General features: G+C 56.5%; 1 protein-coding gene across 4 annotated transcripts in view; it reads left to right on the forward strand.

The window, feature by feature from the left end:
- The window catches only part of KNDC1 (kinase non-catalytic C-lobe domain containing 1), a 59,075-nt gene that overhangs the window by 5,131 nt on the left and 39,450 nt on the right, over positions 1-14,494 (forward strand). For 2 of the 4 annotated variants that reach the window (XM_032282065.1, XM_032282066.1), the window contains exons 2-3: positions 2,653-2,851; positions 3,448-3,506. In XM_032282065.1, coding sequence (XP_032137956.1) covers positions 2,653-2,851; positions 3,448-3,506 — 258 coding nt within the window. Of the gene's footprint in view, positions 1-2,652; positions 2,852-3,447; positions 3,507-7,404; positions 8,091-12,248; positions 12,837-14,494 lie in introns of those variants that run through there. The other 2 variants (XM_032282067.1, XM_032282068.1) reach the window with 2 other exon arrangements.

Genomic DNA, 14,494 nt, shown 5'->3' on the forward strand with positions numbered 1-14,494 from the left:
GTGTGCGTGTATGTGCAGTGTGTGCCTGTGTGGGTGCACGGGTGTGCATGTATGTGTGCAGTGTGTGCCTGTGTGTGCACGGGTGCGCATGTATGTGTGCAGTGTGTGCCTGTCTAGGTGCGTGGGTGTGCGTGTATGTGTGCAGTGCATGCCTGTCTGGGTGCACGGGTGTGCGTGTATGCGTGCAGTGCGTGCATGTGTTGCAGTGTGTGCCTGTGTGTGGGTGCACGGGTGCGTGGGTGTGTGTGCAGGTACACGTGTGCATTCATGTGTTGCAGTGCGTGCATGTGTTGCAGTGTCTCCCTGTGTGTACGGGTGCACGGGTATGTGCACGTGTGTGGGTGCACTTGTGTGCGTGTGTTTCTGTGTACACAGTGTCCAGGCGCCTCTTTGGCCAGCCTCACAGGAATTGCTGGGAGTTTGGGGCTCTCTCGAGTCCTGAGGAGTCCGTGGTACAGCGAGGACCGCAGGTTTGAGCCCAAATCAGAAACACCTTTGATCAGTCAGGGAACCCAGGAACAGGGCAGGGAGATTCCCGCCTTGGAAGGAGCTGGAAGGGCCTGGAAAATGAAGTCATCAAGCCCCTCCATGGACCCCCCAAGGAGAGACAGATGAGGGATGTGCCAGGACCCCAGGGACAGAGGCAGACCCAGCCCTGTGGCCAGGCCCCACCGGGCACCTGTGCCCTGATTCTGTTTCTTGTTGGCCTCCTGCAGTGCCAGCCACTGGGGCAGGGTGAGGGGACTGGAGGTGGGAGGTGCTTCTCAGGACATCAGCCCCGTGGCACCTGCAGGGCCAGAGCTGCCCTGTGTAGGGGGAGCCAGGGCTGGGGGAGAAGGCGCCTCTGCCTCTTCCTCACCTGCCTGGTCCTCTGAGGCCCGTGTCCTGACCTCCACCCACGGTGCAGCACCCAGCCACCCCCTCCTGTCCACGGGGTGGAGCAGATGCTCCTGCACACGAGTCCATCAGCTAGGGAGCAGCACCCCCAAGAGAGCCTTCAGTCCATGTCTGGCATTCATGCAAGTGTGGCTGTTCAGCCTTGTGTGTTCCCGTGAGGGTGTGTGTACCAGGTATGGGAGTGTGTGTGTGTGTGTGTGTGTGTGTGTGTACCAGGTATGGGAATGTGTGTGTGTGTGTGTGTGTGTGTGTACCAGGTATGGGAATGTGTGTGTGTGTATGTGTGTGTGTGTGTGTGTGTGTGTACCAGGTATGAGAATGTGTGTGTGTGTGTATGTATGTGTGTGTGTACCAGGTATGGGAATGTGTGTGTGTGCAGGCGTATGTATGTACATGAGCGTGTGTGCGTGTGGTCAGCATTAGGTGTGTGTGTGGTTGATGTAGTGTGTGTGGGCATATGTGTCTGAGCGTACATGCGTGTGGTCAGCGTTAGGCATGTGTGTGGATGTAGTGTGTGTATATGAGTGTGAACGTGTATGTGACAGTATGTGTGTGTGTGAGGTATGTGCATGTGCATGAGGATGTCTGTTCTCACTGCATGAGTGTGTGTGTGCTTGTGAAGTGGATGGAACTGTGTGTGTGGCATGCCTGTGCACCAGCGTCTGCCTGCTAATATATAAGTGCGCCTGTGTGGCACGTGTCTGTGTGGGATGCATAAATGGGGATGTGTGTGTCTGTGTGAGGGTGAGCACACAATGTGTGCTAGGTGAGTGTGTGTATGCGTGCACATGTTCGTAGGGTTGGGTGTTGGTGGCAGCCATCATGATCACAGCTGAGCCCTCACGCAATCCTGGAGCCCACTCACATTTGGAGGTGAGCCCACATGGGGGTGGCCAGGCCATGTGAAGGGAACTGCCATGACTGTCCTCCATGTGAACCACCTGGAGCAAATGTCAGCAGAGGGTGTGGTTGCGTGTCGTGTGTGTCAGGAGCAGGTGTGTGTGATTGTGTCACGTGTGTCGGGGCAGGTGTGTGTGGTTGTGTGTTGCATGTGTCAGGCAGGTGCATTTGGTTGTGTGTCTCATGAGTGTGTCAGGCAGGTGCGTGTGGTGCATGTCTCGAGTATGTTGGGGCAGTTGTGTGTGGTTGTGTGTCACATGAGTGTATCAGAGCAGGTGTGTGTGGTTGCATCATGTGTCGGGGCAGGTGTGTGTGGTTGCATGTTGTGAGTGTGTCAGGGCAGGTATGTGGTTGCATGTCACATGTGTCGGGGCAGGTGCATGTGGTTGCATGTCGCGTGAGTGTGTCAGGGCAGGTGCCTGTGGTTGTATGTTGCTTTAGTGTGTCAGGATCACACCCCGTTAGCCCCACACCAGTGCAGGGTTAGGAGTGTTGACTCCGTCACGTCACTCATCTGTTGGTGGCCTCCATGGGCCAGTTCAGCCGTGAGCCTGTTGCGGGGAGGGGTCAGCGTGGCCCAGGGAGCAGGTCTGGCCTGCAGCTCCGGCCGAGCCTCCAGGAGGAAGGCCCCGTGCCCAGGCTCGCTGATGTGCCACCAAATGTTCTGTGTCTCTGATGGCCAGGGAACAGCAGGAAGACTCTTGAAACAAAATGAGACATGGCCCGAAGCCCTCTCCCTGACCCACGTGCTGAAACGCCACTGCAAGCTGTCCCTCTCTCAGGGCGTCGTCTTGGTGGGGGTGCCAGGGCCGGCTGGGGGTCCTGCCCGGCTCACGGTCAGGCCTGTCTTGGCAGGAGAACGTGTCTCTGGCCGACATCCTCTCCCTGCGGGACCGCGGCCTCAGCGAGCAGGAGGCCTGGGCCGTGTGCCGGGAGTGCAGCCTGGCCATGCAGAGCGTGGTGCACGCCGCCATCTTCCAGAGCATGTGCATCACACCGGACACCCTGGCCTTCAACACCAGCGGGAACGTGTGCTTCATGGAGCAGCTCAGCGGTGAGGAGGCGGCGGGGCTGTGGGCGGAGGCGCCTTTCGGGGTGCATGTGAGCACCGGCTCTGCCAGAGCGGACGCTGGGAGCTGTCCGGGCCGGGCTTCCTGTGGAAACCTTCTCTTCCTCGGGAGAGACTCAGGCTGGAGAGTACCCCGGGGCCCGTGGGGGTGCCTGCTGTGCCAGGGCTGTCACGCCCACCCTCAGATGCCAGAGGGGGCTCGGCCGTCCCAACAGCTCCCCTCAGCCTTCTCCTAACAGCAGGCTGCGCCTCTTCTGTCCCCCCTGGGCTGTCTGCTGGCCCCACTGTGAGTGGACACAGGCCCCTGCCTCGGGTGGGCCAGCAGGCTCCCTTGTGTGGCCCCTGCCTGGGAGCCGACTTTCCCCGGTGAATGTCTTCAGCTTCCTTCTCGGGAAAGCAGCAGTGAAACCCGTTTCCCACCATAACCGCCAAGGAGCGGATTTCCCTTTCTCACCACCTAAAACGTCAGGGGACGCCGGGTCTGCGGGGAGGGGACCTAGGGCCGCTCCCCTCCAGGCCCTTCCTGGCTGGTGGGCTCAGTTCTCAGGTGTGACCAGAAGCCTCTCTCTCTCCTCCCCAAGACGACCCTGAGGGTGCCTTTGTCCCCCCGGAGTTCGACATCACTGGAAACACCTTTGAGGTAAGTGCTGGTGGGGGTGACGCGCCACGCCCCCTTCTCGGAAACGCACCTGCCTTCAGGCGATCTCTGCAGTGGCCTCTGGCTGGGCACACGGCCCTAGTGTCATGACTTTAAAATTTGACCTTGAAATAAGAGTTTGGGGGCTGGGCGTGGTGGCTCACTCCTGTAATCCCAGCACCCTGGGAGGTCGAGGCGGGCAGACTGCTTGAGCCCAGGAGTTTGAGACCAGCCTGGTCAACGTGGCAAAACCCTGTCTCTACTAAAAATACAAAAATTTGCTGGAAGCAGTGGCTCACACCTCTGGTCCCAGCTACTCTGGAGTCTGAGGCAGGAGAATCTCTTGAACCCCAGAGGTTGAAGCTGCAGCGACCCAAGATTGCACCACTGCACTCCAGCCTGCCACACAGCAGGACCTTGTCTCAAAAACAAAGAAAAAGGAGTCGGCCGGGCGCGGTGGCTCACGCCTGTAATCCCAGCACTTTGGGAGGCCGAGGCGGGTGGATCACGAGGTCAAGAGATCGAGACCATCCTGGTCAACATGGTGAAACCCCGTCTCTACTAAAAATACAAAAAATTAGCTGGGCATGGTGGCACGTGCCTGTAATCCCAGCTACTCAGGAGGCTGAGGCAGGAGAATTGCCTGAACCCAGGAGGTGGAGGTTGCGGTGAGCCGAGATCGCGCCATTGCACTCCAGCCTGGGTAACATGAGTGAAACTCCGTCTCAAAAAAAAAAAGAAAAAGGAGTCTTGGGATCATTCCCTGCCACCCCCGATCCCCCCCGCTGCACCCCTCCCCCCACCACCTCACTCCCCCACCACCCCGCTCCCCCCACTGATGCCCTCACCACCCCGCTCCCTCCACCACGCCACTTCCCCTGCATCCTGCAACCCCCCACTGCCCCACTTCCCTGCATCCCGCTTCCCCTGTACCCTACCTCCCCGTACTCCACTTTCCCTACACCCCACTTCCCCACCACCACCCCGCTTCCCCTGCACCCCACTTCCCCACCACCATCCCACTTCCCCTGCACCCCACTTCCCCACCACCACCCCACTTCTCCTGCACCCCACTTCCGCATACCCCACTTCCCCTGCACCCCACTTCCCCACCACCATCCCGCTTCCCATGCACCCCACTTCCCCACCACCACCCCACTTCCCCTGTACCCCTCTTCCCCTGCACCCCACTTCCCCACCAGCACCCCACTTCCCATGCATCCCAGTTCCCCACCACCACCCAGCTTCCCCTGCACCCCACTTCCCATGCACCCCACTTCCCCAGAGCGTGGCTTACTTTCCCCTTGAAACAAGTGAGACTGAAGCCCTTTGCCTGAGAGTCGGGCCGGGAGCCCCTGGGGGGCCTCTGCTGCGGGGTCCTATGTTTTATTGCACCCCAGTGTCCAGAACCCAAGTCCTGGCCGCCCGTGGCCTGGTGCTTGTTATCCCTGTGAGGAGGTTTTCATTCTGTGCTTGCTCCAGTCACAGTGTATCCAGCTCAGACCCTGGAAGTGACCTCCATGCGGCCCTGCCCTGCCCTGCCCCCACCGTGTTCCGCTGATTTTATCCAAGTTGCGTTTCCTAAAAGTCCCCCGGTTTCATCTGTGCTGTTTTTAACTTTCTGAAAAGAGCTCAGGCTGTACGCGATCTTCTGGGACTTCCTTCCTTACGTTTCTTGCTGAACTCCATCTGCGTAGCGCCGTGTGGCCGTAACGGGGCATCTGCTGCCTGTTACCCGTTGGGTGAAGCGTTGCATTTAAATCCCCACCTGTGGGGGCCCCGAGGGGGAGGCAGGTGTTTCCTGGTGTGTAGCCGAGAACAGATCTGGATGAGGTTTCTGCGGGCCGTACGCCCAGGAGGAAGCGTGGCTCGTGATTTGGGCAGGTAGAAGTGCATCTGTTCCCGGAACTCCCGGAACTCGGCACGCCCCAGAGCATGGTGCAAGGATGGCTGGCCCCCATAGGACACAGGTGAGGCAGGGGCCTGGGGTCTGCCCTGGGGTCTGGCCCCCGCAGGACACGGGTGAGGCAGGGGCCTGGGGTCTGCCCTGGGGTCTGGCTCCCGCAGGACACGGGTGAGGCAGGAGTCTGGGGTCTCTTTCGGGATGGCACGGCGCTGTGTCTCCTCCCTGCCCACAGGGATGTGGTGAGGAGTTGCCTCTCCAGTGAAGGGTCTCCATTCTTACAGGAATCCACGTCCCTTTGCCAGGACTGTGGATGCCACCTCCAGTTTGTAATTTGTCTATTTGTTTTAGGATGGCAGGTCTCAGACTTGCTGGCTTCAGGACATTTATAACACTAAAAATTATTGAGTGCCCCTGAGAGCTTTTGCTTATGTGAGTTCCGTCTCTTCGTATTTATGGTGTCATAAATTAAAACTGAGACATTTGTAAGTTATCTATTAATTCAGTTAAAAATCACAATACCCATTGCATGTTAACATACGTAACATTTTTATAGAGAATTTTTCACTCCAAAATTAGTGGGAAGGGTGGCATTGCGTTGCATATTTGTAAATCTTTTGTGTCTGGGTTGTGGAAAACGCCTAGATTTTCATGGCAGCTTCTGCATTCAGTCAGCTGTGATGTCACATCACGTGGCCCCTAACCCCAACCCCAAGCCCAAGCCCAACCCTAACCCCAGCCCTAACCCTAACTCCACTGTCCGCTTGTGAGGGAATGAGAGTGACCCATGCCGATGCCATCTCGGAATCGTTACGGAAAGAGTTTAACTTCTTGAGCCCCACAGAGAAAAGGTGGCTGACGGTGTCCTCTGCTGAAAAATAGTTTCTCAGTTGTGATATAATCAGATGCATTCATGCTGCTTCCACTGGTAAGATGTGACCTTCACAAGAAGCTTTCCCATTTCAAGCTTGAGCCGTGACAGTCACCGATATTTTCTACTAAGAGTTTTACGTTTTGTTCTTCACATTTGAATCACCTGAAGTTGGTTTAACGTTCTAAAGTTTTGCTGCAGGGGTCTTAGATGTCGTTTCTTAGATTTATCCTCAGGAATGTGATGTTTTCTGACTCTTTTAAAATGGATTGTCCTCTTTGTGTTTTGTTTTGGTTCTGAGGCAGGGTCTCACTCTGTCGTCAGCCTGGGGTGCCTTGGTGCCGTTACGGCTCACTGTAGCCTCGACCTCCTGGGGTCAAGTGATCCTCCCACCTCAGCCTCCCAAGTAGACAAGGCTACAAGCGTGCACCACCGTGTCCAGCTGATTTTTTAAAATTTCTGTAGACACGGGGTCTCACTCTGTTGCCAGGCTGGTCTCGAACTCCTGCCTTCAAGTGATCCTCTCTCCTTGGCCTCCCAAAGTGCTGGGGATAAAGGCATGAGCCACTGTGCCCGGCCAGTTGTTTTCTTTTTAATTACATGTTTCTATTTGTTGCTAGTCTGCAGAAATGCAATTCACTTTTTTTTTTCTGAGCTGCGGTCTCACTCTGTTGCCCAGGCTGGAGTGTAGTGGCAACATCGGAGATCACTGCGGCCTAAAATTTCTGAGCTCAGGCAATCCTCCCACCTCAGTTTCCCAAGTAGCTGAGACTATAGGCCCACGCCACCATGCCCAGCTAATTTATTTATTTTTATTTTTGTAGAGATAGTGTCTTGCGGTGCTGCCCAGGCTGGTCTTGAACTCCCGGGTGCACGCGATTTTCTTAGCTTGGCCTCCCAAAGTGCTGGGATTACAGGCGTGAGTGACTGTGCCTGGCCACAACTCACTTTAATATCTTTATTTTATATCCAGCCATCTTGCTAAAGTTTCTTTACATTTCTGATAACTTACAGATTCTTTTAGTTTTCCTATCTAGCTGGTCAATCACTGATAAAGACACAAGTGTTAGCTCCTTCCATCCGACGGCCATGCCACACGTGTTGCTTCCTTCTCTTACCGTATGCAGCAGGGAACAGCAATGAGTCTTGGAACGGAAGCCATGCCACGGCGAGCACCGTCCCAGCTCAGGGCGACACCGACCACTCCCCATCTCTCCTAAACACAGTGCTTGTTCCCTTCCCCATGTGGAGTGGCGCTCACCTCCACCACGAGGTCCCCTCAATGCAGAGTTTTGTCGTGAATGTGCTTGTCAAATTTTACAAAATGTTTCTTCTGCATCCTTTGACATGATCCTATAATTTTTTTCATTAAGGTTTTCATATTCACATCTTTATTTTCTAATATTAAACCATCCTTTCTTCATAGAAAACCCTATCTTGGCCAAGTGTCTTGCCTTTCTTATACGATGCTGAGCTGTTGAATTTGATTTGCGAATGCTTTCCTCAGACTGTGGTGCGTACTTGAGCGGACTGGCGATTTTTCGTTCTGTTGATGTTTTCGCTGGTGTTGGACTCAGGCTTTGTCTCATCCTGTATAGGCAGCACGCCTCCCTTTCTTTGTCCTGTTTATGTAAGAATGGGATGATCTGTTCCTTGAAAGTCTGATAAAAGTCACTTATAAGGCCATCTGTTTTCTTCAGGGAAGATTTTTAATTACTGCTCAATTTTTAATAGTTACAGGACTGGCTGGACACAGGTGCTCACCCCTGTAATTCCAGCACAGGGATATTTGGGGTGGATAGATGGATGGGGGATGGATGGGTGGGTGGATGGGTGGACGGACGGACGGACAGATGGATGGGTGGATGGAGGGGGGATGGGCTGGCAGATAGCTAGGTTAGTGGATGGATGGGTGGATGGATGGGGGTTGGGCAGACGGATGGATGGATAAGCGGGTGCATGGATGGATGGATGGATGGATTCAGGCGTCTATATGGAAACAAAGGGGAATGGAGGGAAGGAATGCGTACCCTGGCTTTCCGTGTGGTATGGAGCTAGGTTCTATTCTCAGGGCTGAGGGAGTCACTGCTGAGAGCATGGTCCCAGAGGGTGCTGCTGGTCTCCTGCCCTCTGTGTGTGGTGCTGGCAGGCATGCGTGCAGGGGCCCTGGCCATCGGGGTGCTCAGCCAGGTTTGCAAACCTCTGGTCCGCACTTTTGCCTCCACATCGTTTCCAGGCTGCTCTTTTGGCCTGCAACGTCCTCTTGCCTCTCACAGCTTCACGCACGTCTCCTTCATGGACCCCTCCCTGACCCTTAGCACACAGCGGCTGGCCCTGCTCCTGATCCTGAAACTGGCTACAGCTTCACTAATGTGCTCTGGGTCCTCGGGTATTAGATCCCCTGGAGACCTGGGCTGTGCGTGGTGCTGCTCAGCACCCCTGTGTCCAGGCTGAGGGACATGCTGTCCACACTTATTCTGTGCAAGCCATTGGCCACAGCCAGGAATGGTGCTGCTACTCTGCAGGGATGCAGTCCACAGTCAGGCTAACCACAGCTCAGAAAGGTGCACACGTGCCTGAGCTGGCCTGGTGTGGAGTGTGTAGCTATGGTATGTGCATGTGTGGTGTGATGTGGTGTATACATGCATGCACATGCGCTATGGCATGTGTGTGGTGTGGTGTGTGTGTGTGTAGTGTGTTATGTGTCACGGGCACATATGTGTAGCATGGTGCATGTCTGTAGCACTGGACTGATTCTCAGTCTGTCTTTGGGTGAAGACAAGGCTCTCGGTGGGTGGTGCTTTTATTTTATTTTTTAGTGTTCACGATGAAACATTTTAAATGTGCAGAAAACAGAAAAAGAACAGCATATGAACCCCACGACTTCCCACCTAGCCTCAGAAATGACCCACTACTGACAGGTCTCAGATTTACCTCTAAAAGATCAGGCCCCTCTGAACACATACCACAACGCCTTGGCCACAGCTGGAAACGTTCTCAGCCACTGCCGGCCTGGGCGGGTGTGGACTAAGGGTTCGGGTCCCCCCTCTGCCGCCCAAATCTTGCTCTTCCCGCCACTTCCCCGCAGGATCTTGGTGAGAGCCACATGCCTGGCTGCCTCCGTGCGTCCTGAGTCTGACCCCACATCCTGACTCTCTTTCTTCCTTGTGGGTTTTTGTTGAAGAAACCTGGTGGTTTGTCCCTGAGACCAGGTCCAGGACAGTCAGGGGCACGGTGGGGCTCGGGTGGCTACTGGGGCCCGTGGGGGCACATGGCGCCTGCTTCCCGACAGCCGTCAGTGGCCACCACAAATCCCTGGAGCTTCCAGGGTGGTCTTAGCCCCGGCTTGTGAGCAGGGCTCCCGCTGTCCGGAGAGCCGCCCTGGTCGGCGTTGGGCAGCCGCCGCAGACAGTCCCTGGGAGAGAGGCTGCACTCCCATCCAGCGTTTCCAAAGCCGCGCCTGCATCCCAGTGTCCTCCAACGCTGACCAGTGAGCTTGGCTTTGTGATCTTGTCAATTTATGACTCGCACGTCTTTGATGGGATTTGGCCAGTTCTGATTCTGGTTGAAGCTCTGAGGGCGCCCGGGTCTTGGGACCCAAGACTGGAGCTCGGACCTCCTTCCTGGTGTGGCAGGACACGTGGGGTCCCTGCCCCAGATCTGATCTGCCACGTGTCCACAGAGCCCTGGCCAGCGAGGGCCTGTCTGGGTCCAGGCGGCCTGGGAGCCCCCAGGCGCGTGTTCAGCGTCCTCGTGAGGCCCGGGTGCATGTTCAGCGTCCTCGTGCGGTTCAGCGTCCTCATGAGGCCCGGGTTCTGATAGGCCCACCGCGCTCCATGCTACAGCATTGAACCGGTCACCTCAAGTCCACTGGAAACACCTCCCAGGGCCATGAAGAGCCTCCCAGGGCCGTGAAGAGCCTCCCAGGGCTGACCCGAACCCTGATCCAAGGACCTCAGGCAGAGCAGAAGAATGGCTTCTTGGCATGGCACTTGGGAGATGGGAACCTGCTTCCTTCCCCTCAGAGAGGCGGCCTTTTTAATTTGGAGAAAAACCGTAACCAGCGCTGAACTGAAGCCCATTTGGCTTGACTGCATTTGCTCAGGAAGTCAGGTCTCATGGGGAAGCTTCTGGGTGTGCCATCCTCCGTCCTGCAGGTGGCCAGGCTGTGTCCCCACTTGAGGCCAGAGCCACTGGGATGCCCATCGCAAGCCGGTGGGCACAGTGGCAGCCACAGGCCGGAGACCACACCGAGGCCTGGAAGGGAAGCCTCCACCTCCTTCACCTGGCTTCCCAGTCCAAGTTGTGACCGCTGCATGCCCAGCTGACCGTGGCCTGACCAGCCTCCCCTCCAGCCTGTTCCCCTGTGGGTAACACCCCCATGGGCACCGAGGAAGGAGAACTGTCCACACCCTAGGCACAATTAGTACCTGAAGAATATCTTAGTTTATAGTGTTATTATTCAACTATTTTCTTTATATAATCCCTCATATATAATCACATATTAGTTTATAGAATTAGTGCCTGAAGTATAACTTACTGCTTCCATATGTCTAGCTTATATAATCATACATAGTACTTATATCTAATGTACTTAGTTCCGTATAATCCTTCTATATAATCATACAGGTATTGTAGTCGGAGCTGTACTGACACATTCAGTGCTGATTTATAGAATCCTTCCATAGAACCACATAGTAGTTTGTAGTGGGAGGAATGCCTAGAGCAGTCACAGAACAGAAGCAGCACATGGGAAAACAGCCAGACCAGGACGAGAACCAAAGACCCAGGCAGTGGCGTCCCTGCCTGAAAGGGCAAACGCCGTATGGCAGGCTTGGAGCAGGAGCCTCTCCTCCTGAGAAAGGAGTTGTAGCACCTTGCATCCAGTTCATGTGGAAAGTCGGCCTCAGGCCTGAGATCCTGGAAGTCACCAAGGGAGAAGAACCCCTCTGGTGTGACCAGTCACGCGGCTGTACACCTGGTCCGTCTCTTATCGCTTCTGTGCTGGCTCAAATCATCCTCCCATAAATGTCTTAAGAGAAGAGCACACGTCTGTCAGCTCCCACTGCACTGGCTTACAGTATCCTTCTAATAGAAATCCTTTGAAGTCTCCAGCCCCCAGATAAGAAGTGTTGCACACGACACCTGCTGCACACAGCCCGCCTCCTTGCCTCGGTGACCTAATGGGGGTGGACCCCTTTTCTGTACACAGCCCTCTGCTACTGCGCACAGCACAGCGCACTGTTGCACACGGCCCACATCTCTGCCCAGGTGACACAATGGCGTGGTCCCCTCACTTGTAACTCATGTGATTATGTATGCCCTATTACCAAGTCTGTAGATGATGACCTCACACACGACCCTGCCCCCTGCTTGTACCTAATAAATACAGATGCTCCTGGGCATTTGGGGGCCGCCGCTGATCTCCACTCACAGGTGGCATGGCCCCCCGAGTCCAGATGCTCTTCACTAGTTCTTCAGTGTCCTGTCTCTTTACCTCTCGGATCCTGCATCTCAGCACAGCATAAGGGACACCCCATGACCCTGTGGGGCCACCACAGCCTTACATTCCTCACTGACTGCCAAGCCCAGCCAGGCAGGGCCATCTGGTGTTCCCAGGACGGCGCACAAGGTTTGCTGTGGCCCGCAGGCCTGGAGAGCATGCCCCTGCCTCCCTTCCTCTGCCAGATGCTGGCCTGTGGTCCAGCCCCACCTCTGTCCAGCCTCATCCTGCTGTCCTGGGGCGTCTGGTGTCCTTGTCTCCTGAGAGGGGACTCTCCTGACAACATCGCCCCGGGAAACTCACTCAAATGGCTGCTCTTAGCTGGCGGCTCAAACACCGCAGTTCCTCAGATTCCAACAGTGGGACTCCACAGATTCCAGCACCATGCTCCCGTGGACACCCGTTTCCCCACGTGCCACTGCCTCCCAACCACCATGGGCAGCACACAATTGTGTTTCCTTCCTTCAGGGCGCCCTGTCCTTGAGGTCAGAAGCTTCCGGAAGGCAGAAATGCAGAGCTCCCTGCACTGGTACAAGGCAGGCTCCATATCGCTCTGCGCCTTGAGGGTCAACTGCGTCCTCTGGGCTCTGAGGGGCCCCTCTCCCACGGCCACGCAGAGGGACCTGCAAGTGTGAGGCTCCCTGGCTGTAAGGACAGTGTCTCGGGTGGCAAGAGGAGCCTTCCTTACTGTGCCATCCGAGGGGGCTCTCCAGGTTCACACCCCAGAGAGCGAGGCTTCAAACAGATTAGGTCTGGATATTTTAAAATTATAAAAATGTCAGCAGAAACAGAGCTGTCCCTTTCACCTTGGGGTGGAGAGCACTGTCCTACGAAGCTGCTGAAGAAAAACAGGTCAGATTCCACATGTTAGAGCTCTCGGATGTGAGAAGACGCATGAAAAGCCTTAGAAGCCAGCAACAGACCAGCCAGCGTGCAGGCAGTGCCCAGGCTGAGGCCAGCCCTGACACACAGAGGCACCTGGCAGGCCCAGCCCAGCGGAGAAAGCACAGTCCTCACACAGGGATTTAGAGGAAAAAATTAAAACGGCAAGTAGACGCAAACAGATGCTCCATCTCATTCATAATCACAAAAATGCAAATCAGCTCAACGCGAGTGAGTCTCCCTAAGAGACTGGCAGGGCCGCAGAGACTGGCGCCTCGGCTGTGGCTGGCGAGTCAACCGGTCGGTCGTGTATCAGGAGGGTTTGCCACAGCTGCCAGAATTGTAAGTGGACGTGACCTGGAACCCGCATCCCCTTCCCGGAATTGTGGCTTCGCACACGTGGCCTGGCTGCACAGATGCTGCCCTGGGACACCCACAGAAGCGTCAGTCATGGCGGCAGGGCGTGGGATGCACCCGCCGCAGATCAGGGTGGAGGGCACAGACCCGGGACACGCACATCACGGGCGCCCCAGGGAGGTGGACCTGGCCCAGGCATGAGAGGGTGGCAGGTCCCCCCAGATGGCGCAGGAGGCCCCAGGAGGTGGCAGCAGAGCAGCCATCAGGGCCCCAGCCCAGGGTAAAAAGGCAGAGATGGTGGCTGGGGCCGGTGTCTGCTGAGCCATGAGAGGACAGAGACGAGCCGAGTCCCTACCAGATGCCACGCACAACCACAAGTCCGTGGGGATGGCCAGCAGCAGGGGCCTCGCTGGTGTGCCAGGTGGGCTGCCCAGGGCACAGGGAAGGGTGCAGAAGGGAGAGGTTGGTGGAGAAGCAGAAAACGGCCCGCGGGGAGGCAGGGCCAGGCATGGGACAAGGAAAGTCAGCCTGGGCTCCTGACCTGGAAGGGGATTCACAGCATGAAAAGCCAGGGTGCAGGGCAGCGCAGCGCTCAGGAGAGAGAAGAGCCTCGTGTCCAGGCTGGGAGGGGGAAGAGATGAACGTTCGGCCGCCCGTGTGACTCAGGAGAGAGAAGAGACGTGTGTCCGGCCACCTGCGTGTTCTGCGTGTGCCACGTGTCCGGCCACCTGCGTGTTCTGCGTGTGCCATGTGTCCAGCCGCCTGCGTGTGCCGTGTGTGTGTGTGTGTGTGTGTGTGTGTACCATGTGTGCATTTGCATGCGTGCCCACGTCCAGGCCAGAATGCCCTAGGGCTGCCTATACACACTCACCCCAGACTGTGGAAGTGAGCCGTCTATGAGGTGTGGTTCATGGCCCAGAGGAGAAAGTGTGGGGTGCCGGGTGCCGGGCGCTCCTGGTTCTTCTCTGTGACGCTTTGTGTTTTCCTCAATTAAAACATCTCAGGAGAAAAAGGGATTTGAGGCAGAATTGGATGAGCTTGCTGATGGTGGTTACAGCCAGTCCCAGGTGGAGTCGGGACCCTGGGATCTGGCCAGGTCCCTGCAGCCTGAGCCTGAGACAGACCCTGACGGAGACGCGGAGTAGGCCAGGCTGACCAGCTGGCCTGGGGCCCCAGGATGCGGGGCTTCCTGTGAAGACTAGACGCCCCACTGGTCACCCTGGACCTCACTACGGACTGAGGAGGCAGGTCTCAGGGTTCCGTGACAACATCTGGAGACCACGCTGGGAGAGGCCTGGGGCCAGGGGAGCCCAGAGCATGGGAGCGTGTCCACTCAGACGCCGAGGACTCGGGAGCGTCCACCCAGCTGCCCAGGACTCGGGTGTGTCCACTCAGACGCCGAGGACTCGGGTGCGTCCACCCAGCCACCCAGGACTCGGGAGCGTATCCACCCGGCCACCCAGGACTCGGGAGCG

Source organism: Sapajus apella, unplaced genomic scaffold (assembly GCF_009761245.1).
Source record: "Sapajus apella isolate SASKATOON/1434 unplaced genomic scaffold, GSC_monkey_1.0 scaffold13, whole genome shotgun sequence".
Lineage (NCBI taxonomy): Eukaryota > Metazoa > Chordata > Mammalia > Primates > Cebidae > Sapajus > Sapajus apella.